Source organism: Arvicola amphibius, chromosome 6, assembly GCF_903992535.2.
Source record: "Arvicola amphibius chromosome 6, mArvAmp1.2, whole genome shotgun sequence".
Classification (NCBI taxonomy): Eukaryota; Metazoa; Chordata; class Mammalia; order Rodentia; family Cricetidae; genus Arvicola; species Arvicola amphibius.
This window is the reverse complement of record NC_052052.2, coordinates 123,553,988-123,579,292: the sequence shown is the minus strand read 5'-3', so window position 1 is coordinate 123,579,292 and position 25,305 is coordinate 123,553,988. Positions and strand designations below refer to the sequence as shown.

Genomic DNA, 25,305 nt, shown 5'->3' with positions numbered 1-25,305 from the left:
TTTCTCATACTGCTTTCTCTTCATCTTATGGAGTCTCCTCTGATTCCACCCTTCCACATAAGCATTTTCTCTACCATGAAAATCATGCTTAGCCATCAGCCAATCAGTTTTCCTAAACATGACCCTGACCATAGCCCTGTCTGTTGTACTCAATGATCTTTTGCTGTTTATAAAAAAAATACGTTTGAAAATTATTCAGAAAGTGATCACTGTAGATTATCAAATTTTTTTCCAAAGCAGCTCTTGGTTGAGGGGGTAAATGAATGGAAAGAGGAAAGAATGGATTTAAGTTCAAAAAGCCCAGACCCCTGTGCACGGTGCTGTTCATCACCTACTCACGGGCATGGTAATTAGAATCAGAAAGTTTCTGGGTTCAGCAAATGGCAGAGCACCAGGGAGAAGGCAGAGCTGGCCTCAGGGATGGAGGTTGCAGAAGCAGCCTTTTCCCCTGACAAAGCCAAACTCCTGATGATAACATCATGACACCCTGTTGCATTAAGGTCTCAGCTTGATAACAGGGCCTGCCTGGTGCCCTGAGGACACCCATCCTGAGCCACTGCACATGCTGCATGGGTAAGTGCTGCCATGCCATGGTGGGTTGGAGCTGCCTTGTTACTGAAAGAAACTGTGGAGGGCTGAGATGCAGGAGACAAGGACTTGGGCTCCCTGTCACTCTGGGAGAGGAAAGTGGCAGAATTTAGGGAAAATACATTCACCATTTCCTACCTGTAATCCAGAAGGGCTTGAGTACCCATGTGGACAGTGTGTGTGAACACTGGGCCAGACCGCACATTACACAGGATGGGCAGGGTAGGAGACAGGGGCACCTGTGCCGCAGCCCGGAGTGGAAGCTCTTGCTCTCACAGCTTCTGCACAATCTTTGGGTGTTTTTCCTCCCAGGACTGGGAACTTAGATCTGAGCTGTATAATTCCTAGTGACTAGTCTTTTGCAGATGGAGTGCCCTTTCTTTCCTTACCATGATTTCATTGCATGTGTGTATGTGTGAATTTCTCCTTACCTAGACACAATGTAAACTACAGAATATGAGAACTGTGGATAAAGCAGGCATGAGGCTACAAATGCTAAGAGCTGATTTTAGAAAACGGATCTTATAGCATGCTGGGCACTTCCCTAGGCACTATGTATGTCAGTTCATTGACTCCTAAAATATGCCAATACTGCACAAAATAAAATTTACCTATGAAAAATGCTTTTTAAAGAAGCCAAATAATATTCCTAACAGGGTGAATAAATGAATTGAGAAAGCTGTAATTTTAATCCACAGTGGGTGGTCACAAAACAGCTTCTTGTGAATCCCGAACTTTCTATTTCTAAAGTTTTGGTATTCCTCCAACTTCTAGAATATGTATAGCCCTCTACTGTACTGATTTGTTTTTTATAATCTAACACATAAAGCTTGCCTGAAGATCAGAGTGCAGCACTAAGTCATTAGTTAGCCATAAAGGCCAGGCAGTGGTAGCACACACCTTTAATCCCAGTACTCAAGAGACAGAGGCAGATGGATCTCTGTGAGTTCAAGGCCACCCTGGGCTATAGGAGATTGAATCTGCCAAAAGGAGAAACAGTGCTCACACAAAAGTGATCCCAGCACTTAGGATCACATGTCTTTAATCCCAGAACTAGGGAGGTGGAGACAGGAGTGATATGGCTGGTCAGAGAGAGGAATATGAGGTGGGAGGAGACAGGAGCAGATGCAGTCTAAGGTTTCGTAAGACAGCATTCATTCTGAGGACTTATAGAGACAGGATAACCTTTTTGGCTGAGGAGTTATCAAGGTAAGTGTTAGCTGTGGCTTGTTCCTTTCTCTTTCTGATCTTTCAGCATTTGTTCCAATATCTGGCTCTGGATTTTAATTATTAAGACCAACTAGAATGTGCTCAACACTCCACCACATCATTGCAGCGAAATCCCTCATTTAACTGGATGCACACAGACGGAATTGATTGGTTCCAGCGTGGTGGAGGTAAGGAGCCTGTGAAAGTGTATTAAGTTGTACATATATGTTTGAAGAACAGGCTCAGGGGTTAAGAGCACTTGCTACTCATGCAATTCTCAGCCCCCACATCAAAGCTAACAGCCATCTGCAAATCCAGTTTCAATGGATCCAATACCTTAATCTGTCTGGCCTCTGCAGACATCAGGGACACAAGTAGTGCCCAGGCATATATTCGTACACATAAAATAACTAAACTCAAAATGAATGAATGGAGATATACATATAAGTGTCCTTTGGTGCTTCCTTGAATAGATGAAAATAGATAATTTTTGCAGTGCAAGAGTGACACTATTCAGAAAACAGTGACAGCTTCCTTATTTCAATATACATTATTGGTACCTAAAAGAAACAAGCAGTACACCTTTAAAAACATACAGTCATAAAAAGATCATTACAGAGATAATGTGACTAAAAATTAGCTACATTGATGAATGCTTTTAAATATAGTCCATGATATTCACTGGAAGTGTGGGAGTTTGGAAATTTCCCTCCTGCATACATGAAAGGACATACAGTAGACATTCCAGAATGTGTATTCCAAACTGGACTGACCTCCCCAGCACCTTAAAGAAAGAGAACAGCCAGAACACCTTTTCTTCCCATTCCTCTCTGTGATTTATACAGATTATTACAACCACAACACTCAGTTATCAATTTACTGAGCATCCCAGACACACTTGTGACCTGTGGGCAGCACTTAGCTATAAAGGATTGTGGCTGGGATCAGATCACAAAGGGGACATCACATGTACCCCTGTCGCAGGAGGAATGCTAGTGTTACGTGTCCTTGGGAGAAGCTGAAAGCAATCTGGAGATAAATTTGGTGAGCAGTACAGAATACTAAAAAGTGGAAGAAAATAAACAATTTTCCCACATAAAACTATTTATGATTTGTAAAAGTGGAAGAAAATGAATACATTCATGTTTTAATCCTCATTTTAACATTAACCAGGACGAGAAAACAAAAATGGCTGTTGTGTAAAATTGCGCAGGTTAGTGTGGGGTAGTAGGCTGCTTGTCGTTACTGACTGGTAAAAAGCACTGACTTGATTTGCCTTGGAAATCAGACTGTCAGAAGGTAGCATTGTTGGGAGCCCAAAGAAACAATGCCCAAGCGGAGAGCTGAGATATGATGTTTTCTTGGGAGAACATTCTCAGGGAATGGTCAGTAAATGCACATAAGTAGCGGGGTGGTCTCCTTTAATATAATCCCACAATTGGATTGATAGAGAACAAAAAATTAATCACACCATCAAGGTGAGGAAATGGGCCAGCTACTTCTCTTCCTAATTATTGTTATTTACTTATTTATTGTCAAGATCAATTCAGAGTTGGAGACAGAGAAAAGCCACATAACTTTCCCTGGGAGGCAACACCATTTGGGCAAGTATTACACTCCTTTGGAGTGGGTATAATTTTCTATTAGTTAAATACTTGAGGGATGAGTATGTACAGGATGGGAAAGAGGATCTGGGAAGAGAAGAAATCTAAGTTGATTTTTAACAACATGACTCAGAAATTGCACAATGCTGCCCTTTGTTTAAATGTTCTCCTGGACAAAAGTTTAAGGGCTAAGATATAACGAACTGTCTTGTGTAAAGAAGCTAATGCATCAGCATGGAGTTTATGTCCAGTTGACATCAGCATCATCTTCATGTCAGTGGGAGCAAAAACAGAAGGGGCAAAACAAAATCAGACATCTACAGCAGAGAACTCTGTGCATACAGACTACACTGTTCTTTTCAGTAAAGAAAGCAGAACACCCACAGGACTGGACCATATCATGTTTATCTCCTTGTCTGTCTCAAAAGGGCTTTCCTAGTTCTGGAAATATCATGGAGATGATTTGGAGAGACCTCATCCAGAGATTAATTTTCATTTCACTTACTGGACTTGGAGTTTTAGGGAACATCATCTTATTTGTGAGACGTGTGTATACTCTCACTATGAGTCCTGAGGAAAAAAAAGTATACATGTTATTCTCATCCACTTGGCTTTTGTAAACACAATCATTATCCATTGCATAGGGGTCAGAAACATAGCCGCTGTTTTTTATTTCAGAAACTTCCTAGGTGACGTTGGTTGTAAAACTATAATTTACCTCGAAAGGGTTGCCCGTGGCCTCTCCATCTGTACCACCTGTCTCCTCAGCGTGGTCCAGGCTGTCACCATCAGTCCCAGGACCACCCTTTGCAGAAAGCTCAAACCACAGACTGCATGGCAAGTTCTCCCCTTCCTCCTTCTCTTTTGGATCTTCAATTCCCTGATAAGCTCCAACTTGCTTCACTATATCACGGCATCCAGGAGCATGAACAGGTCTGAAGCTGGGATGCATACTGGGTATTGCTGGATGCTGCCATCCAGCAACACAGTTAAGTGGCTGTTCCTCGCTCTCATGGCTCTTCATGATATCGTTTTTCAGAGTCTGATGGGCTGGAGCAGTGGGTCCATGGCTCTCTACCTGTACAAACATCACATTCGTGTCCTGTACCTTCGCAACTCCAGGTCAGCAAATAATTCCAGGCTAGAAATCAGAGCTGTCCAGAGCGTTCTCACTCTCATGATCTGTTTCCTTTTCTTTTATTGGGCAGATTTCATTTTCTCCTTCTACACAGGCTTCACAGTGACACATGATTCCACAATACTCAACATAAAAGCATTTTTAGTACTTAGTTATCCTAGCCTCAGTCCCTTTGTCTTGATTGTCAGGGATGTCCATGTTGCTAAGCCCTGCTGTGTCCCCTGAGAAATAAGAAATTCCTTTTCTCACCCAGTTCTTTATGAACTAAACTGTGTACACTGGGGTGGCTTTGCTCTTCCATTCTATTGTATCACAACACTAAATGGATTGAGATAACAGATTTATTTTTTCAGAGAGCTCGTCCTGGATATTGAAGGTTGGTTCAGGCTCTAGAGTGTTTGCATTGATTCTCATTATCCCAGCACCCCACCATTCCTGTCATGCAGCTTAGCTCGCTGCATCCTTCATCAGCAAATGCAGGAGGGCATGCAGTCACCTGAAATTAGAATTTGATTTTTCCACATGCTAGAATTTTAGTCTCATTTGGGTGCACAAAAGTTTCCTGTCTTCTTGTTCCTTCTAATGTACTTCTGTGATCACCGACGCCTCTACTTATGTACAATGCGCTTACTATGTGCCGGGGACTGTGTTAAATCCAGTGAGCAGAAGAGCAAGTGAAGGAGAAGGATGTCAGGAAGCATCCTTTATCTGAAGGTCGCTTGCAAAGTGGGGATGACTGTGGAGAGAAGCTGTTTCATTGCACTTGGTGAATGCTTGGCATTGCTGGGTACCAAGCACTAAAGAATTGGTCAGAATAAAGGCATTTATTTACAAACACACTCGTGACACTGATGTTTGGTCATATAGAAAAGTAGAGTTAATGGCATATTTAGAGAAGGCCATTATGTTTTGGAAAACAAGCCCCACTTGAGAACCTCACTCCTGTGCACGGTGCTGTGTAAAAATATCCCAGGAACATTGCACCCCAGCTGCTGACTCTCACTTCTATTCACTCATGAGGGCCTACATAGAACATGTGGAATTTGTTAAATTGCCCTGCATGCCAGCCACACAGTCAGAGTTTAGGGCTCCATCCTCCCTATTCTATTGCTAGTCAGGCACATGATGTTCATCTGTGGACACAGGGACTGCCGTCCTCAAGACACAGCGGGGAGCTGGCTACTGAAGCTGTGCAGTCTGGCATTCTATGGCAATAGGACATTGGGGCTCTGAGGACTCTACAGCCTCCCACCCAGGAAAACACAGAGAGTCCAGATTTTGCTCTGAGACCATATCATCCAGGCTCCCTGTGCTGCAGGCATCCTAAGGAGGCTCCTGTCAGTGCCCTGTGTGCACCGCCTGGTGGGCGGCAGTGTGGCAAAGGGCTGTTCACCAAAGCTCCCCATCAGCTTCTTGCAAGAAATGGAAAACCTCCACAGTCATGGAAGGAGTACTAAACAGCACCTGACAGGTGTGCCAAGGCCACCTTCCTCCCCTGCTCAGGAGTTGAAACTTCCCAAAGCAATGCATGCGACAGTCCTGGTTGTGAGATTCTCAAATAATGATCTCTTTGCTAAATTTTAGTGTCCATGTCCACTTAGGTTAAAACTACCTTGGGCATAGAGGCTGTTCCAATATTTTTGTGACATGTGTCCACTTCTGCCTTGGGGTCTGAAACAAAGTCTGTGAACATTATTCTTATCCACTTGCCATTTTCTAATATGACCATTATTTGTATTGCTTGTATTTTCTTTATTGTCTCTATTTCAGTTCTCAAGTCTTGAATAGTTTCTTTCATATGTTTGACTGCTTTTTCTTGGTTTTCTTTAAAGGATTTGTTGATGTCTTTCAATTTTTTGTTTGTCTTTTCCTCAATTTCTTTTGAGGGAATTTTTCATTTCCTCTCTAAGGGCCTCAAACACTCTCCTAAAAATTTTTTAGGTTATTTTCTTCTGTTTCACCTATATTTGGTTGTTCAAATCTTGCTGTTGTAGGGTCACTAGTTTTTCCTGGTGTTGTGTTGCTCTTTGTGGTGTTGCCTGTATTCTTACCTTGTCTATCCACCTTTTCCTCTGATTTGTGTAGTTAGGGCTGTCTGTGACTCTGGTGATCAATCTTCCAGGTGCCAGTGGATCCAAGGCTCAGGTGGTTGCTCCTCATAGTGCAGTCAGTGCCACAGTTCCAGTCACCCCGTTGGTCACTCCGTGTTTCCAGAGGTAGCTCGTCACTCCCAGGGTTTGCTCTGCTCCTGTGCAGTTCGCTGTCTCAGGCCTGCTCCAGTCTAGATTGCTGGCTCCGTCCTGTTTCTATAAATCAGAAGATCATTCTTACTTCTGACAGAAAGACGCTGTGCAAAGGATGAGATGGGGATCGGGTCTATGCAGTAAAAATTCAAGTAATAGACACTCTGTATAGGTTTGGTTATGAGAATAACAGGAGGCCACTGGAGAACTTTCAGTAAAAGAATGGCAGATTATGGCACATTTTAAAGGTCACCCCTTGGTGCTGTCACTGGCCACAATGGGTAGGAGAAAGGTGTGTTAGAGAAAAGCATGAGAGAAATGCGCTCATGCAAAATAAGACTGACTGTGAACAAGGCAGGTTGAGTTTGAGCAGAATCAGACAAGGAGAACATGTAGACAGTGGTACAGATGCAATAGGGAAGGAGAGCCAACGAAAGAACTGCATGGTTTCTCACTTCTGAGGCTCGAATGACAGGCAAGCTGCCACCCCACCAGGCATTAAGTGAGGTGGCACTCATACATGGAAGCAAAGAACTTTAACTACAGAGCTATCTCCCCAGTCAGGGTTTATAATCCTTAGTTGTCAGCCTGTTACAATGAAATATTTGTTGTAATTTTCTGTACAAAATGCAGGTTACCAGTGACCCCCAGCAGGTCCTCTGTCTGCCATGGCCAGTTTTCTCTATAGAATTCCTGCATGGAAGCTGCCTGAGTAGCTTGCTTTCTGAGATTTTATTGTCTTTTATTAAATTAACTAGTCAGAGTATTAAAAGCTTTAAATTGCTTTATTTTTCATCTTTCAAAGAACATGTTTACAAGTTTCCCAAAAAACAATAACAAAGACATCAGAGGGAAGTGCTCCTTGTTTGATCAGAGATATTGTTTTTAATTTTCTTTTATTATCATTTTATTTTTAACATTCAAAACAACTTTAAATTCATATATATATATATATATATATATTTATATTATATTCTTCCCCTCCCCTAAGTACTTCCAGATCCTCTCCTCCTCCCTAACCACGAAGCTCCAAGTCCTTTCTCAAAAAATAAAAACCCAATACAAGAACAAAATCCCCCAAAACCAAGAAAAATAAAGAAATAAGCATCCAGAAAGAAAAAAAAACCGTCAAACTGTAACCAAATAAATACACACTTATATAGTGATATTTTATTTATGTTCTAATAAATAAAGCTTCCTTAAAGATCAGAAGGGCAAAGCTAAGCCAATAGAGGTCAGGTAGTTGTGGCACACACGTTTAATCCCAGGATTTGGGAGACAGAGGCAGATGGGATACACAAGAGCAATGCTGAAACAAATCCAGGTAGTGGTGGCTCACACCTTTAATCCCAGCACTACAGGGAATATAAAATGGGAGGAGAAAGAGTCTTGGTCTGCTTACTCTGCAGTCACCAAGCCTTGGTAGACTTAAGACTTCTTTAGTGGCTCAGTTGCTTTGCTTTTCTGGTTTTTTAGGTTAAACCCCAATATCTGTCTCTGGATTTTTATTATTCATGCTGCACATTCACACACAAAAACCTGTGGAGTCCAATTATATGTTGCGTAATTATTCTTGAATGTGAGATCCTCGAGTGGTTGATATACCCAGTGTTTCTGTATTGGAGAAAACTGGTTTTCCTCTACCAGCAGCTATAAGTGACAGTTTGGTCATTAACCTTTACCACAATGACTAAGTTTTCATTCATTCATTCATAGTAAAAAATACATATAGTAAGAAAGAACAAGACCTATCCCATCAAAGTTAGAAAAGGCAAACTTCAGAAAGAAACTAAAAGACGGCACAAGATTCAGAGGCCCACTCATTCACATACTGAGGAATCCCATAAGAACTGGAAGCACACAGAGGACCTGGTGCAGACCCATGCAGGCCCTGTTCTTGCTGCTTGAGTCTCTGTGAGTTCTCACGAGCTTTGCTCATGGTGATTTAGATGTTTTCTTGGTGTCTTCCATCCCCTCTGGCTCTAATGTTCTTTCCACGTCCTCTTCTGTGGGATTCCCTGAGCTCTGAGGGAGGGATTTGATGGAGACATCCCATTCAGGGCTGTGTGTTTCAAGGTCTCTCACTCTCTAGGTAATGTCTGACTGTAGGTTTCTGTATTTGTTCCCATCTGCAGCAGGAGGAAGCTTTTTTGATGATAGCTCAGCAAGGCACTGATTTATGAGTATAGCATCATATTATCAAGCCATTTTATCACCACATTCTCCCCATTTTTAGACTAGTACTATTTTGTTTTACTCGAGGGCCCTGGGCTATTTATCCTCAGGTTCTTAGTTTATCAAGCAGTGTCAAGCATGGGTTTCATTTTTTGGAGTGGGTACTGTCACAAGCTTTGTGCTACCATAGTCCTAACATATTGCAGGCAGTAGACTATTGTAGATAAAGGGTTTGTGGCTGGGTTAGTATTATGCTTCTCTTTTGAGAGCATGCAGAGTACCTTCCTGTAACAAAGAGCTGGAACATAGGGGTGAAGCTTGTTTGTAGGCATTGACTTGACATCTCTATGTTCAGTGAGTAGTGTAGGTGAAGTGTTAAGCAATGGAGCCTTGGAGTTAGTTTGTGGGGAGATACCTAGAGTCTTGACAATAGCCTGGAATGTGTGGGGATTCTGTGGGGCCCTTTGGCCAACAACCCTTAATTTTCAGTTTCTGCCTACTGTGACATATGTAATGTACAACTTAGTTTCTCTGATCCTGGATTCCACATTCAATGGAGAGGATAGAAATTCTGGTTTCCTCAAAAGCTGTCATTTCTTTTACAGAATAAGCATTAGCTTTTAGTATGTGTCAGCTGCACCTATATGTATGGAAACGCCATCATACAGGGCACAGAGTATGAGCATGGCCTTGAACTCATCTCCTATGTCAACCCAATGGTGTTTTCTCTTGAAGAACAAAATAATGATGTCATCACTTTTAATCTTATCCCTGTATATTTATTTACATCATTTTCTATCTGTGCTGGGTAGGGCCTCCCAGGAACTAGAATGAAATGTGCATGGAAGCTCCACTCTTGGGAACACGTAAATTTTAAAAATGTCATTAAAGTTTTATAATGAGTAAATATTGCCTTAGGGATAAGGCTAAGAAAGTATTCATTTCAAGTCCCATATGACATTTAATGTGAAGGAATGAAAGAATCGGTTACAACAAAGACCTTCACTGGTGCACCAACATGTGCCAGCTAACTCCACATAAAACCTGAGAGAGCTTATAAAAAATTTTAGACACACACACACGAAAAATAAATAAATAAAACAAAATAAAAAGTTTGCCACATTTTTTTGGATGAACTCTGTTTGCTGACAGCAAGTTTAAGAGAGGTCTTCCTGAGTCCGCATTGGCAGCAAAAACTGCTCAGCTCCTTTAAGAAACCTTCCTGGTTCGTGCTAATTGCGTGAAGAGCTCTGGCTCTTTCAGAAGGCTGAGCATTTAAATGGGGTTTGTGGGCAGCGTGCTACAGGTTACTCGGTGGCAGCATGGGCCAAATGGTTACCGGCTTTGATGTGGTGAGGACAGCTCTTACCCAGCACTCAGAGGCAGTCGACAGCCTCTGCCATGTTGAACTGGGCAGAGAAAAAAGGCAAATCAGCCTTAGTCTTAGCCACACCACTTAGCATTTTAAGGAGTGGCCCTGGTCAGAAAAGGATTACAGATATTCAATAAAGATAGATTCAGATGAAAAAGGCCTCTAAGTGAATCACAGTGTTGGATAAATGTACGTAGGCTTGAGAGAGAGAGGAAAAAAGAATATAGACAGTTATAAAAGGAAGAAAATGGTTATTTAAAAATTTCTTTAGAGAGACAGAATACAGACAGTCATAGATAAAAGAAGTAAAGAAAAGGAAGTCATGTAAAGATGCACAGAGAGTCTAGATTATGTATATTGTTGTGTTTTCTTTGAATTTTTGTATGGACTGCTAAGCTTAACCAACATAAAGGTATCTTGACTTCAAAATTTGGGTCTAAGGATTTTTTGCTTTGGAAAAGAGGTTCTTTTGTTTCCACAGACAATGAGAACCTATGGATTCATTCCAGACTAATGTGATTTAATGGACAAAGACCCCCTGAAAGGTCACTGTGAACACCCCCTGAAATTACTTCACCCAACAAAAAGCAGGAAGCAGTTTGGAGAGAAGTATGCCCAAATTCCCAAATACTGTATATAAATGTTTGTTTACATTTTAAGGGGGATATGCTATAGAGATGGATACTTTACATTGGTATGGGTCTTGGTCTATTAATACAAACTGAGGTCAACTTTGTTATATGCATATTACTGCTCTTTGATTAATGTATTGTGTTTGTATAGCTCATTTAAAACTGTAATGTATAATTAAAAATATAGATTAGTAGATAATCATCTATAATAGTCAAGTTTGTAGTCATGTTAGTTAGGTTTTTCTAGATATGTAGAGATATATTTCAATTGCATAGATAATCTTCAAACCTTTCAATAACCTATGGAATATGGCATTTAAAATGTTTTAAGAGTTTAAGACTTTTCATGACGTGAGACATGTCTGCTCCTGGCAGTACCAATCTATTTCAAGAGGAAGATAGGCATCGAAGAAGCACCTCATGGACTTTATTAGTCATTTAGGTAAGAAACTGCTCGACTGTACATTCAGGACCCACAGAAAAATTATTGCTGAAGTTGCCTAAAGAAGGTGAGACAGTCCTTCGGGGTTTCTACTTCATAAAAGAGTCTGCCAGACATTCTTCAGGACACAGAAGAAAGTGACTGACAAACTGCCAATATAGGTGAAAAATGTCTTTGAATTTCCTGCTTCATGGAAAAGTCTGCCAGATACTATGAGCCAGAAGGCTGAAGATGGGTGCCCACAATGTTACAGAAGAACTATGGGTGACTGTCCAGGCAGTGAAATGTCTCTGTTAATTCTAGAGTTACAGAAGTTGCTTATATATGCACTTCCTCTTTACTTAAGTAGTATTATATGCTTCTGGAGTCTTTGATGGATTTGAAGAATAGATAGTTACAGTTTTCCTTAGTTATGATAAAAGATAAAGTAGCTATAAATATTATAACTGTAATTCTTGCATGATAACTATTTGGGTTTATATAATTTTCTATATTAAAGTTGGAACCTTCCTTTTTATTTAAACAGAAAAGGGGAAATAATATTGGAAGTACTTCTGTATATGTGTTGCTTTTGTTGATTAACGAATAAAGAAGCTCCTTTCTGCCAATGGCTTAACAGAATAAAGTCAGACTGAAAGAGAGATAGAGAGAGAGTGGGCAGTCAGAGAGAAGCCATGTAGCTGCCAGGGGATAAAGATGTTAGCAGCCAGCCAAAACCTTGCCTGTAGGCCATGAACCTCATGGTAAATATAAAATAATGGGTTAATTTAAGATGTAAGAGATAGTCAATTAGAAGCTGGAGTTAATAAGCCAACCAATGATTTAATTAATACAGTTTCTGTGTAGTTATTTTGAGTCTGGGTGGCCAGGAATGAACAGGCGGCCTCTGACAACACTTAACTACCAACAAGGACATGTAGACCAAAGAACTCTAAACTTGTTCTAGTCCATGTTTGGGACTTACACATGAATCCCCACTGTTGAGAAAATTTTATTCTAATCCAGACTAGGAATGAATTTAATAAAGGAAAGCAAGTGACTTGGTCTCTGTGTCAGAACCCAGTCCCATTACAGGTCACAACTTGGAACTTGGGAAGATGAAAAACAGTCAAGAGACAGGAGGAGCTCCATATACAGAAACTTAGTTGCTCATTTTCTCACCTCACATCCTTCCTCTCAAAATAATTAATCCCTAATTAATCTTGAAATAACTTCTGAACAAGACAGATGTAGTAATTGTGGAAAGAGAGGGAAGCTGTACTTCAGGGACCGGGGCTCTGCAGAGGCCTTCCTTCCCCTGACACAGTGACTTGAAACTTGAAGTCTTCAATACCTGATGGCAGCCAAGAGCCCCACAAATCCTGACAGTACAAATATGACCTGACAAGTGTCACCTTCCCAGAGCTGCTCCAGAGCCTGTCTGCACCACAGAGGTCCAGGTGAGTACATGGAGGTAAGATCTTCAATCCCCTCAGCTGTGCCATAGAGAGTTCCATTAAAGCAGAAGACTCTCTCTGACTAAACCAGGGAGCAGGTGAGAGGCTCTGTGATCCTCAGGACCTCCACTTTCCTTCTGTGCCTGAGGAGGCTGACCCCTGGCACCAGAAAGATCCAAGGAGACTAGTTCCTGGAGATGCAGAGATGGAACAGAAATGCCGAGACATCGCTCTCCATCCTCTCCATCCTGACAGAGCCCTGGCTGGGTCTTTGTTTAAGGTGACCTTGTAAAATGAATAATAAGATAGATAAAATTTTCATATGTCTGTCAAACCCTGGAGAGGATCATGACACACTCCTGTAACATTAGCACTAGAGAGACTGAGGCAAGGGAATTGTTGTTCGAGGATATTCTAGTTTACATAGGGAGGAGACTCTGTCTCAAAAATAACAGGACAAAAGAAAACAAGCAGAAGCTCCTGTTCTCAGTCACCGGTTTGCCAGTGTTGTAACTTCAACAGTATCATGAGTGCTTGTAAAGTTTTTCCTTTTCACTTTTGAAGCATTTCCACTTTTCAAATACTGACACGTACTTTCTTTTACAATAACATTATAACTCTAAATTTGAAGGATTTCTTTCCATATATGTCCTTAAAGTTTCTTGACTATATCACATATTATTATATATACTTATCTCAACTATAGTCATTAGATGTCTGGTAGATAGTGAGAAGTATAAACCACTAAGTGTAACAGTGATCAATAACACCTTGGATGTTTCTGCTTTGAAGGATCCAGGCTGTGAACTGGTCCATCCCAAAACAGCTTATCTTAAGTTTATCCCAGTGCTAAGCACCAAAGAGCTGTAATCTCTTTTAGGTTTGTGGTTTGTTTGTTTGCTTTCTTGTTTTTAGAAAACCAGGATGGTTGGATGTAACCTATGTCAGGTTCTTGGGGATTCTTTCTAGACAAGGACCATCCATCTTTTAAACACAAGTCCATCCTGTCTTTTAAATTAATTTCCTACAGTGTTTCCCAATATAATTTGGAAGATGAGTTGCCTCTTTCTCCTCTGACAATCCACTCCAACATAAGGAATCACTTATTGGAAGTCCCAGAATTTGGTGTCAAATATGATTTAAAGGTTGGGAAAGGGAAAGGAGGACTTGAAAAAATGGAATCCCCAGGAAATCAAGCATTAAACAACCATAAAATTGTTAGTATTTCAATCATGACATGGGGTGAATGGATAGCAGGGCTTTTGACAGAATCTAATCTCTGATTAAATACTTAGTATTTATTCTAAATATTTCATGAATGATGTGTTTGTTATTAATGCTTAGAGTGTATTTCATTATATTCAGATATTTAGGATTGTATTGTGATTTCTAGGATGCAGTAGTACAGAAGATTACACCTTAGTCAGAGGAATTAGTGGAAGAGCAATAACTGACATTTCTAAAGCCATGAAGCCACCTGAACACAAATATAGCAACATGGCTAAGTCACACATGAGATCATCAGGGCATAGATATTTAAAGCAATCCTGTGAGTTTAACAGGAGGGAGCAAAGGGAACAGGGACATTCTAAGTACTCGGAACACATAAACTCATAAAATATCTAGGTTCTTTCTATCCTAGAAACTGCACCCAAATACTTACCACAAATGCCTGAGAATTGAGAATGAAGCTCCCAGGCATGAAGAATAGCATACAGCTGAGGTCTGAGTTCTGGAATCAGCTCAGACTGATGTAGAACAAAGGAACCTGCCTGATAAACAGATTGGAAAAGAAACAGGAGGAGAAGCAGGTTGTAAAGCAGATTTGTGTAACTGTTGCTCACAAGGCCCCACAGAGGTAAAGGCCACCATGGCCTCGTAAATGGGGGGAGGCCTGTCACCACTTTACCCCCCCACACTATTGCACTATTTGTAGCTGACATGGAAGACTCATAACTCTGACACTGCACTTACCTCATGGTAGCACATAAAATTTATTTAATCCTCTTCTTCCATTCACCTCATCATTTCCTCTGGTGGACAGCTAATCCGTGCTCCCTTAGATTCCCTGAGGTCACTTACTGGAGTCACAAATGCCCTGAAGTCATCCACTGCGGTCACAGACCTCTGCTCTCTACTCTCTTAGGAAGTGCCACAGATCCCTCTAGACTTCCTCCCTGGCTGCAATGGCTTTTGATGACTTAACTTTAACTGCTGGGAACTATTGGAAAGGTTATTCAGTGTGACTTGACATTGAGGAGTACCTTAAAAAATAACTAATAAACATTTATATGGGGTGAAATCACAAAATGGTCAATATAAAAGCTTTTAAATATTAAGATGTAGAAACAGAAGTTACAAAGCTTCGAAGCCAAAGGCAAATCTAGAAAATGTTATATTAATGAAGATGCAGATAAGAAAGGAATATCAGACAAAGAAGGAGGCAGTGTGGAGGGTAAAGTTAGCAAATTTGAGAGATGTAACAGGTGACGACCCAGAAGGATCCCCAGTGTCTGTGTAATGTGAGAAAGCAGACAGGTTCAGCATGAACCTCAGGCTTTGGGAATTAAGTGGGGAAATATGAAACAGAATGAGAAACAGAGGAAGAAATTTCGGTTGGAAAAGCTTGGAGTTCAAGCCAATTATGCTGAGAGTTAACTAGGATAATCAATGCACGCAGATAGGAGCACACACACACAACTTAAACAAGTCAATTTTGCTAGTGTAGGGCTCAAAAATAAAAATCTCTTTAAAACTTTAGATTTTGAATAGCACTTACCAAACTCACCTGTCAGAGCACACACAATATCCCAGAGTCCACAGTGGGGAAAAGGAGGCATGTCAAGGACCTAATCTGCAACATTACACGTGTCCACCGCTGTCTCTTGCACACTAGAAAATGCTATTGTGTAAAATTTGCTTTTCAGGTCCATGTCTAACATTATTGATGCTTTCTTGAAAAACTGCAACCTGGACACAAGTTTTTCTACCTAGGAAGGAAGAAATGGTTTTGAAATTTATTAAGGAAACAATTTTTCTCTTAATGACTATGGTTGGCACTCTGGGAAACATTTCTGTTTCTGTGAATTATATGTTCAGTTGGTGGGGAGGCCCTGAGAAGAAACCCGTACACCTTATTCTCATCCACTTGGCTTTTACAAGCATCATAATCCTCCTTGCAAAAGGATTGCCAGACACAATGGTAGCTTTTGGTTTGAGAAACTTTCTAAATGATATTGGATGTAAAATCCTAATTTACCTGGAGAGGGTGGCCCGTGGGGTCTCCATCTGCACCAGCGGTCTCCTCACTGTGGTCCAGGCCATCATCATCAGTCCAGGAGCATCTGGGTGGAGAAGCCTCAGGCCAAAGTCTGCATGGCACATCCTTCCATTCTTTCCATTCTTTTGGATACTCAATGCTTTAATAGGTATGAACCTAATCCGTTCCATCACAAGTACAAGCCGGAATATATCACAGTTTAAGAGTGAAAGCAACTGTTATTTTATGTTAGAAAGTCAGAAAACAAAATGGATTGTTCTCTCTTTCATGGTCCTGAGAGATGCTGTGTTTCAGGGAGCCATGGGAGCGGCCAGTGGCTACATGGTACTTCTTCTCCACAAGCACCACCAGCATGTCCTCTACCTTCAGAACTCCAAGCTTCTCTACAGAACTCCCCCTGAGCTGAGAGCTTCTCAGAGTGTCCTCCTTCTGATGCTCTGTTTTGTTTTCTTCTATTGGACTGACTGTGCTCTTTCTCTACTTTTAAGTCTCTCTTCAGTGGACAATTCCTTGATGGTAAATATTCAAGAATTTATGACTCTTGGTTATGCAACTTTTAGCCCTGTTGTGTTGATTCACAGGGATGGACTTCTGACTGAGTGTTGGCATGCTCAGTGGGAGAAATTGAGAAAATGACTCTCTCCTTTATCTGTTCAATGAGTATGAAAGAGCTCCCAGTCCTGCAATATTGTCAGTAGACAAAGTCTTACAAAGCCGTTTAAGCATATGTTTATTCTCAATCTTCCTGGTGACTCAGAGCCATGAGTGGAGAGAGTGAGGAAGACCATAACAAATGACAGTGACATAGAAACCTCATTTTCTGTATTGACACCTTTTTGAAGGTATTTTGGTTTTCTTTTTAACTTTCCTATATTTGTATTCATTTATTGTGTATGAATAGTTTGCATGCAATTATATCTGTGTAGCACATGCATGCCTGGGACCTTCAGCTTCTGGGAAAAAAAAACCATCAAACGCCCTGTGACTGACTGAGGTTAAATAGATGTCTCAGAAACAAATTATGACTGCTAGAAATTGAACCTGGCTGCTCTGGAAGACCAACCAGCACTTTTAACTACTGAGCTATCTCTCCAGCACTGAGAAAGTAACTTCCATTAGAATTTGTAGAACTCATTTCACACCTACCATGACTGGAAGTATGCAGAAGAATTTGGTGGATTGAATCACAATTCATCACAATTTAATCATGTTGCCAAAGGATCTGATTCTACATTCATTTAAATGAAGGATTCACTGCTTGATTTCTTAAATTGAGCACACAGAGTAAGATATTGATATAGTTCTAAGAATCTGATAGTCCTATTTTGAAAAATACTTATTGATATAATCACTCACATGAAATTGTTGAATCATTAGAGATAGGTTTATGCCTTAATTTTTAAATCTTATCAGTCATATTTGACTAGAACCCCTGTAAACATTTGGATGCATCATGGATTTACTTTATAATGATGAACATGTAGTTACTTTTTGCTTGGTTACACAGTATACACAAAACTTTTAAGTGATCTGTATTATTCTGTGTTATAATTTAAAAATAGCTTGCTTTTTAATATAAGGATTTTTTATTTATGTGTCTATATGAGTTTATGCCTCATTTTTACAGGTGCCCACAAAGGAAAGGAGAGATCACTGGGTCCCTGGAAGCTAGAGCTACAGGCAGTCATAAGACCTATGATGTGGATTTTGAGGAACCAGGGTACTCTCCAAGATAAGCATGTCTCTGAACATCATCCCTCCTGCTCTTTGTCTTATGGAAATGTGACTTGTTTGTAGTTAACATCCATTGCTTACCTTAGTCTTGCAGCTCTTTTGTGAAAGTCTTTTTCTAATAGTTGATATAAATCACCATATAAATCACTTTCTAAATCAGTCTGTGTAATTTGACTCAAAAAGAAGTGGTGTCAGAACATGGAGAAGGAGTAGAGGAACATATATTTAATCTGAATAATGAAGAGATTGCTCAACATTAAGAATACGCATGAGGGCTTTAAAACAATCTTAAATTTTTTATAAAGGATAGACAAGAGATATATAACTGTTGACACAGCATGACCATGGATGGCCTGAACTTAAGTGGTACACAAAATTGATTTATTCAATTTTCCTCTAAAAGGTAGAGTGTGTTCAGAAAAAAAAATGATTAAACATAAATTAAAATTTTAATACATGATGAAAAACTTAAATGAGTAGATGATAATGAAGCAAACTGAAAATGGGATTCAATAACGCCCTTCAGGCAAATCACAGATTTGACAGATGGATTAGTATAAAGAACTTCATCATTTCCTTATGCTGGATGCGTTGCTCATCACTAGCATGGACCTGTGGACATTATACTAAGTGAAATAGGTCAGCTGCATGTAGACAAATACCACATGATTTTACTAATAAATGGAACCTAAATACAAAAGAGAATGGAGTCTTCAGTGTGTGATGTGCAGCCTACAGCCCTCAGAAACTACCTGCGTATGGTTTCAGGTTTTGATTTTGTTGTTGTTGTTTTAATTTTTATTATTTAAAACAATTCTCTGGGAGGCAGAGGCAGGGGGATCGCTACAAGTTCTAGCTCAGCCTGGTTTACAGAGTGAGTTTCAGGAATGTCAAAACTACACAAAGGAAACCCTATCTTGAAAAACAAACAAAAAAGGTCAAATTTAAATATACTTTGAAAATATCCTTCCACTCTTCATAGTTCCTCCAGAACCCTCTGGCAATTTCGCAGACAACGAGGAGAAAGACCATGACCCAAATCACAACTATATTAAAGCAGCTTTATTTGTGGACACATCAGAGCCAAGTCAACACTGTCTCCCCTAAGGCAGGGTTCATAAGACCAGATCTGATTCAATTTTCCATACATCTTTTATAGAACAAAACCTCAAGGTGGGGAATGTTTCAAGGCACCATGGTTACAGAAGAGAGACCAGGCAGTTAAGAGTTCACAAAGCAGTTGAGGAAATCTTGGAATGTCTGTTACAGAACGTTTCATGGTTATGGGGCAGGGAACAGCCAAGCTCTGTAACAGACACACAAGCTTTACAGTCAACAGACTTAACAAAATGGAGTAGGGCTGGTTCCTCATCTAACCACCTCAAGTTCAGACATTCTCTCCACTTACTCAAGATTCAGATGCTGAATCCAAGCACAGTTCACATTCACTTGGAGGGTAAGACAGTAGATCCTCAGAGTTCCTTATTCTTTTGTTTATGGCACAAGGGATTTTACCCTCTTTTTGTGAAAAGCGTATCACTTAGTAACACTCATTGATTCACATCAGAAACACAGGGAAAACAGTGACCTGGAGCCTCCTCCTCAAGGCCAGAGTAGCGACCAGAAGGGTCCATGCAGGACAGGACCAGTGACCAGGAGCCACATCCCAGGCCAGCCCACCACTGCTCTCACTTCTGCACTGGAGATGCTCCTCTCACTTCCACTCTCAGCCCTGTGCCCACAGCTATTTACAGCACATTGCATCAGCAACTGGAAAGGCCCCCCAGGTGGGACAGTACATGACAGACAGAAGCATCCCTAAGGTAGATGAAGTTGTACAGGGACCATGGAAGAGGGTTGAAGGGGAGGGGAGGAGGAGGAAGGAGAGCAGAAAAAAATGAATAGCTCAATAAAATCAGTAAAAAAATAAAAATTTAGATTTATGATTCTTTTAATATCCCTTAGAAGATTACCTTCAGAGATAAAAAAGTGATTGATCTTTTTTTTTTTTTTTTTGTAAGTTAAAAAAAAATGCAGCCTGGCAGTAATAGAACTGGCTGAGAAAAAGACTTTGCTTGCTTACACTCTGTAATAAATTGTTTGCGTATGAAAGTATGTAGGTTTGTAAGTGCTACAGCTCTGAAGGGAATGGAATCCTGACTGCTGGAGTCAGGCTATACCTACAGCTGTTCCAGTCAGGGATGGTTTCCCTGCAGGAACATAGAGGCCTGCTCCTCCCTGAGAAAGACTTTACAGCTCAGCTCTGCTCCACTCTGCTAAGAGCTTCCCAGCAGAGATGTCCACTGCTTCTCTCCTCTGCTCCACTGAGGGAGCTTCCCAGCAGACCTGTCTGTTGTTTCTCTGCTCTGACAGAAGTAGCTAGTTGTCTGCTTCACTCTGCTAAGGTGGAGCTCCCAAACACCCGACACCCAGACACCTCTCACATTCCCACTCTCCTTCCACTCCTACCCCCACTCCCCTACCCCCTACTCTCCTAACCCCCACTCCCCCTACCCCTCACTCCACTACCTCCACTCTCCCAATCCCCACAAAATTGTAGTACTTTGCTCCTGTGGAAGTTGGTCCTTCTCTGCTCTGCCCGGAATCAGCCCTATATGAGCCCAGTGCCTGTTCAGCAGGGAGCTGACTTGCTGACGTTTTTCCATTCTGGCAGAGGCAGCTGCTCTCCTGGATTCTTCCCTCCCGATAATTCTCTTGAATGACTTTTTGGGTGAAGATTCACACTATCGTTTATTTGCCTTAATGTTTTGGAGGGTACGTGGAGGGCATGCAGCTTTGCTATGTGGTGTCAGTTGCTCTGGAAACCATTTTATAGCCCAGGCCTTGACCTGGTAATCCACCTGGCTGAGCATTTGCCGCCACACCACAATCTGTCCTAAAGTTTTAATACGTCCAAACACTAAATAAGTTAAGCATTATAATGATTTTCATAAAAAAAAAAATAAGACTAGCTCAAGGCAACCTAAGACTAGGTAGGTGGAAGGTAGATGCTTACCATCTTCCTGTCTACCAGCCTTGTCATGTGACTTTTAGTGTTTTTTCCTTCTGTCAGAAATTGTAAAAAAAAAAAAAATTCTCTCAAAACCAAAGACTGAAAACGGGACAGGGTAGACGGAAGTAAGAGATTACCCTTTTCTGTGGTGGGTTTGCACAACAGAAGTCACCACAGCACAGTAAACTGGTCACCAATTGTTCGACATTGCCAGGTTTCAAAAACACTAGGAAAACAGTGAGGACAAGGTGGGACAATCCTAACATGTTAGATCTCAAATAACCACCAGGAGAAGCACGGCATCTCAAATGATGCCATCGCGGGTCTGTAGACCACACTCCAGGCCAGAGCCTCATTGGCACAGGGTCTCGCTTTCTGTCAATCACTGTGGCCGACACTGAACATCTGGGGTTTGCTAATCACTTTGCCTGTAAATCCACGCTCCTTCATCACTGACCTGCACAGGTGCACGCTGCTGAGTTATGAAATAGGAGACCTGGGGAGTGAGCTACTGAAGACATCAGCTTTGGTGAAGGCCAAGAACCACGGCTTTGCCCAGCAGGACAGTGCTTGTACTGAACACTCACAGCCTCAGGTCCAGGAGGACAGCGAGGGTTCAGGATGCCCCCCTGACCCTGCTTCCCTGCAGCTCCCTGTGCTGCAGGTTTCCCAGGGAGTTTCTTGTCTGCCACTTGTGTGTGCTGACTGGAGGACCCTGGGATGGCTAAGGGCTGTTCACCAAAGCTGTCCATCAGCTCACTACAGTTCCTGCTGGAAGAGAAACGGAAACACCTCAACAGTTCCTGATGGGTGTGGAGCCGAACCAACTCTCTGCAGCTCAGGATCAAACAAGCATCGGGCAGGAAGGAAGCTCAGTCCTTCCTGGTCTCTTCCAGGTCCAGGAGTTGAAACTCTCCAGAGCGAAGAAAGAGAAAGGCCATGTTGTGGGTCTGTATAATACTGCTCTTTACTTAGATAAAGTAGGTTTTAATAAGATCCAACTAGGTTAAAGATCACCTTCAGAGTATCACAAAGTAGAAGCATGCTAGGGAGGAGGGCTGTTTCTCTACAGCATTTATATTTACAGGTTTTATGAGTCTCACGAGTGGACAGTCTCTCTCACGAGTGGACACTCTCATGAGTGGAGAGTCTCATGAGTGGACAGTCTCTCTCACAAATGGACAGTCTCTCTCATGAGTGGACAGTCTCTCTCATGAGTGGACAGTCTTTCTCACGAGTGGACTGTCTCTCTCATGAGAGGACAGTCTCTCTTATGAGTGGACAGTCTCTCTCATGAGTGGACAGTGTGAACAGAATGAGAGATCTGTTCCTCACCTAGCATTTCCATCCAGATCCATATGCCATCTATATTTTCTCATGCATCTTTAAAAGTAAATGTGAAAGAGAATCTTCAACAAAGGTACTTTTGATACACAATGTGAAATCATTCTCACAGAAAAACAAATTTACTTACCCAATTTCCTTCCAATACATCATCTGGTGGGTATAGTGAGAGCACTTGACATTTTGCTTAGAGAATTCTGTGTACACTACAGTGGGAACAGCTGCCCCAGGCTGTGTACTACCTCACTTTAAATAAATGGGGGAAAACTAATAGTTATCCACGTCTGTACCCACAGGAGCCATAGCATGAGACCAATAGGGAAAGAGGTGTCATGGTGTAGCTCTGCTGGCAGGAGAGCAGACATTCTAAGGAGAGATGTCTGTCACCTCTGTTTCACTATCTGAGTATTAGTACAATAAACCCAAAGAATGACATGTGCCCAGGAGTCAGCCCCACCCTTGGGGAGGAGAAAGGCTGACGCCCCGGGACTGATGTTGGCCTGAGTATGGCAAACATGGCACTGGCAGGTTTTTCCCTTTCCCCTTCCTCTCTCTTGCTCAACCATTAGACTACATTCCCAAATCTGGCCACCTAGGGCTTTTCCCTTACTGGCCATTTTTTTTTTATGTCTGACTCATTTTTGAGGTTGATCACCACAGTCCAATTCTCGAAACATCAAGGTCAAGGAATACAAATTCCTTATTTAGACTAACCTAATTAAAATACTCAATCAAAACTTACCAAGTCATCCTGGCTCATTCTAACACAGATCTCGCCATTTCCCTATTAAAGTTAACACTTGCAAAGCTGTTTGCTGCTGTGTCTGCCTGATTCAGATTCAGCCACCTTGTCTCTTTGCCTTGCTTAGTAAAGGATTTCTGTGTTTGGTTTGTGCTTGGGAATTGGTGTTTGGGTGCTTGGGTCTATGCCTAATCTGCTGTCCAGAGAAGAGCACCCTGAAGTATGCAGGTCCCTTCAGAGCATTGCTACAGAGAAGGCAGAGAGAAAGGAAGATTCTTTTTCTCCTTGAATTTGCCAAATCACAAATAAATCCATTTGCTTAATCAGTTTATTTCCTAATTTCTTTAAGGAAGCAGTGGAATTGGGAAATTCTGCGGTTTCCATTTTTCATGTGCATCAGTGTTTATGTGTCTGTGTTTTGAATGTGTTACGTTTTTGCAACACCTGTGGGCCGGCACACCTTCCCCTCCTCTGTGTGCGTGTGTGTGTGTGTGTGTGTGTGTGCGTTTGCACATATGTGCATTTGGGTTGTCCTACCTGCAGGAGACTGGGGGTGTCAGCAGGCATCCTCCATCGTCCACTTCACTGAGTCAGGATCTTTCAGTCAAACACAGGGCTCATCAACATGGCTACTCTCACTGCCCCGTTCCTCTAGAGATAGCCTGTCCCTGACTTCTGAGGCTGTAATTACAGACAAGCTGCCAAGACAAGGCATTTAAGTGAGTTGGCACTCACACTTGGAGGCAAAGCACTTTAACCATTGAGCCATCTCCTCATCCATGATTTATTAATCTTCAGTGCCACCCAGTAACAGGAAAATCCCTCACATGAGATCAGATTTCAAAACAAAACAGAGGTCACCAATGACCCCCCCAGAATGTCCTCTGTCTGTGAGTGGCCAATTTTCTCTACAGAACTCCCCCCAGATGGAAGCTGCATAAGAGGCTTTCTTCCTGATGTTTTATCTTTGATTGAATAAACTAGTCTGAGCACTATAAACTTTAAACTATATTTTCTTTATCTGTCAAAGACAAAAAAGAAATTTAGAAGTTTTCTAAAGAGAATAGGAAAGACATCAGAGAGCTGTGTGGAGGTAGTGCATGCCTCTAATCCCACCGGGCACTTCAGAGGCAGAAGCAGTTGGATCTCTGGTCTACAGAGAGCGTTCTAGAAGAACAAGTTCTACCAAGAGAAACTCTGTTTCGGGGTTGGTGAAGAGAGACATCAGAAGGAAGTGGTGAGGCTGAAAAAAATCATTTTATTTTTCAATATCTATCTACCCTGACATTTGCAATATACAACTTAGTTTTTTTACACCTGGATTCCCCTTTCAATAGAGAAGATGGAATCCTGGTTTCCTCAAAAGCTGTCATTGCATTTACAGAGAAGCATGTTTAGCTTCTATTACGTACCAGTTGCACCTATAAGTATGAAGACGCCATCATGTGGTGCACAGAGTAAGAGTCATGACCTCAAATGGATCTCCCAAGGCAGTGGTGCATTCCCTTCAAGAAAAAAAATGATGAGGATCTAGAAAATATCATTGAATCTGGATTGGCTTGTAGAATGAGTGGCAGGGCTGTGTCCCGCCACCCAGCTAGCTTTACCCAAAATAATTACATGGAAACTGTATTCTTTTAAATACCACCTGGCCCATTAGTTTCAGCCTCTTATTGGCTAACTCTCACATTTTGACTAACCCATATTTAGTAATCTATATAGCACCACAAGGGGTGGCTTACCAGGAGAGATCTTAACCTGCATCCATCTCGGAGAGGAGAGGCATGGCGACTCACTATGGCAACTCCCTGAAGTGTCTATTCCACTGCCTTCTACCCAGCATTCTGTTCTGTTTACTCTGCCTACCTAATTTTCTGTCTCTTAAAGGGCCAAGGCAGTTTCTTTATTAATTAACCAATGAAAGTAACATAGACAGATAACTCTCTTCCATCATTGGCGACTTCTTGGGTGGCCTGGGCGGTGTTGGTTCCGCGCGTGATCACCCATGGCTATGGCCGTGGTAGGGGCTGCTTTCCGCCACCTAGGTGCCTTGTCCGGACCTGGGGCCTTGGGTTTGGCCACCTACGGGGCACACGGCGCCCAATTTCCGGATGCCTACGGGAAGGAGCTCTTTGACAAGGCCAACAAGCACCACTTTTTGCACAGCCTGGCCCTGTTAGGGGTGCCCTACTGCAGAAAACCCCTCTGGGCAGGATTACTGCTAGCTTCTGGAACTACCTTATTCTGTACCAGCTTTTACTACCAGGCTCTGAGTGGAGACACTAGCATCCAGACTGAGGGTCCTGTTGGAGGGAGCCTGCTGATCTTGGGCTGGCTTGCCTTGGCTTTTTGA

General features: G+C 41.7%; 2 protein-coding genes and 1 pseudogene across 2 annotated transcripts; all 3 read left to right on the top strand.

The window, feature by feature from the left end:
- Nucleotides 1-3,737: 3,737 nt before the first annotated feature.
- Nucleotides 3,738-4,764, top strand: LOC119816539 (annotated as a pseudogene).
- A 10,964-nt stretch (nt 4,765-15,728) lies between these two features.
- Nucleotides 15,729-16,755, top strand: LOC119816538 (vomeronasal type-1 receptor 4-like). Its single transcript, XM_038333284.1, has one exon. The coding sequence runs from the start codon at nt 15,844-15,846 to the stop codon at nt 16,753-16,755; it is 912 nt and encodes a 303-aa protein (XP_038189212.1). The 5' UTR covers nt 15,729-15,843.
- An 8,208-nt stretch (nt 16,756-24,963) lies between these two features.
- LOC119816562 (transmembrane protein 256-like) lies at nt 24,964-25,305 on the top strand. The gene has a single exon (XM_038333311.1). The coding sequence runs from the start codon at nt 24,964-24,966 to the stop codon at nt 25,303-25,305; it is 342 nt and encodes a 113-aa protein (XP_038189239.1).

Coding starts and splice junctions, on each gene's coding strand:
- LOC119816562 (XM_038333311.1), top strand. CDS start 24,964: ATGGCCGTGGTAGGGGCTGCTTTCCGCCACCTAGGTGCCTTGTCCGGA.
- LOC119816538 (XM_038333284.1), top strand. CDS start 15,844: ATGGTTTTGAAATTTATTAAGGAAACAATTTTTCTCTTAATGACTATG.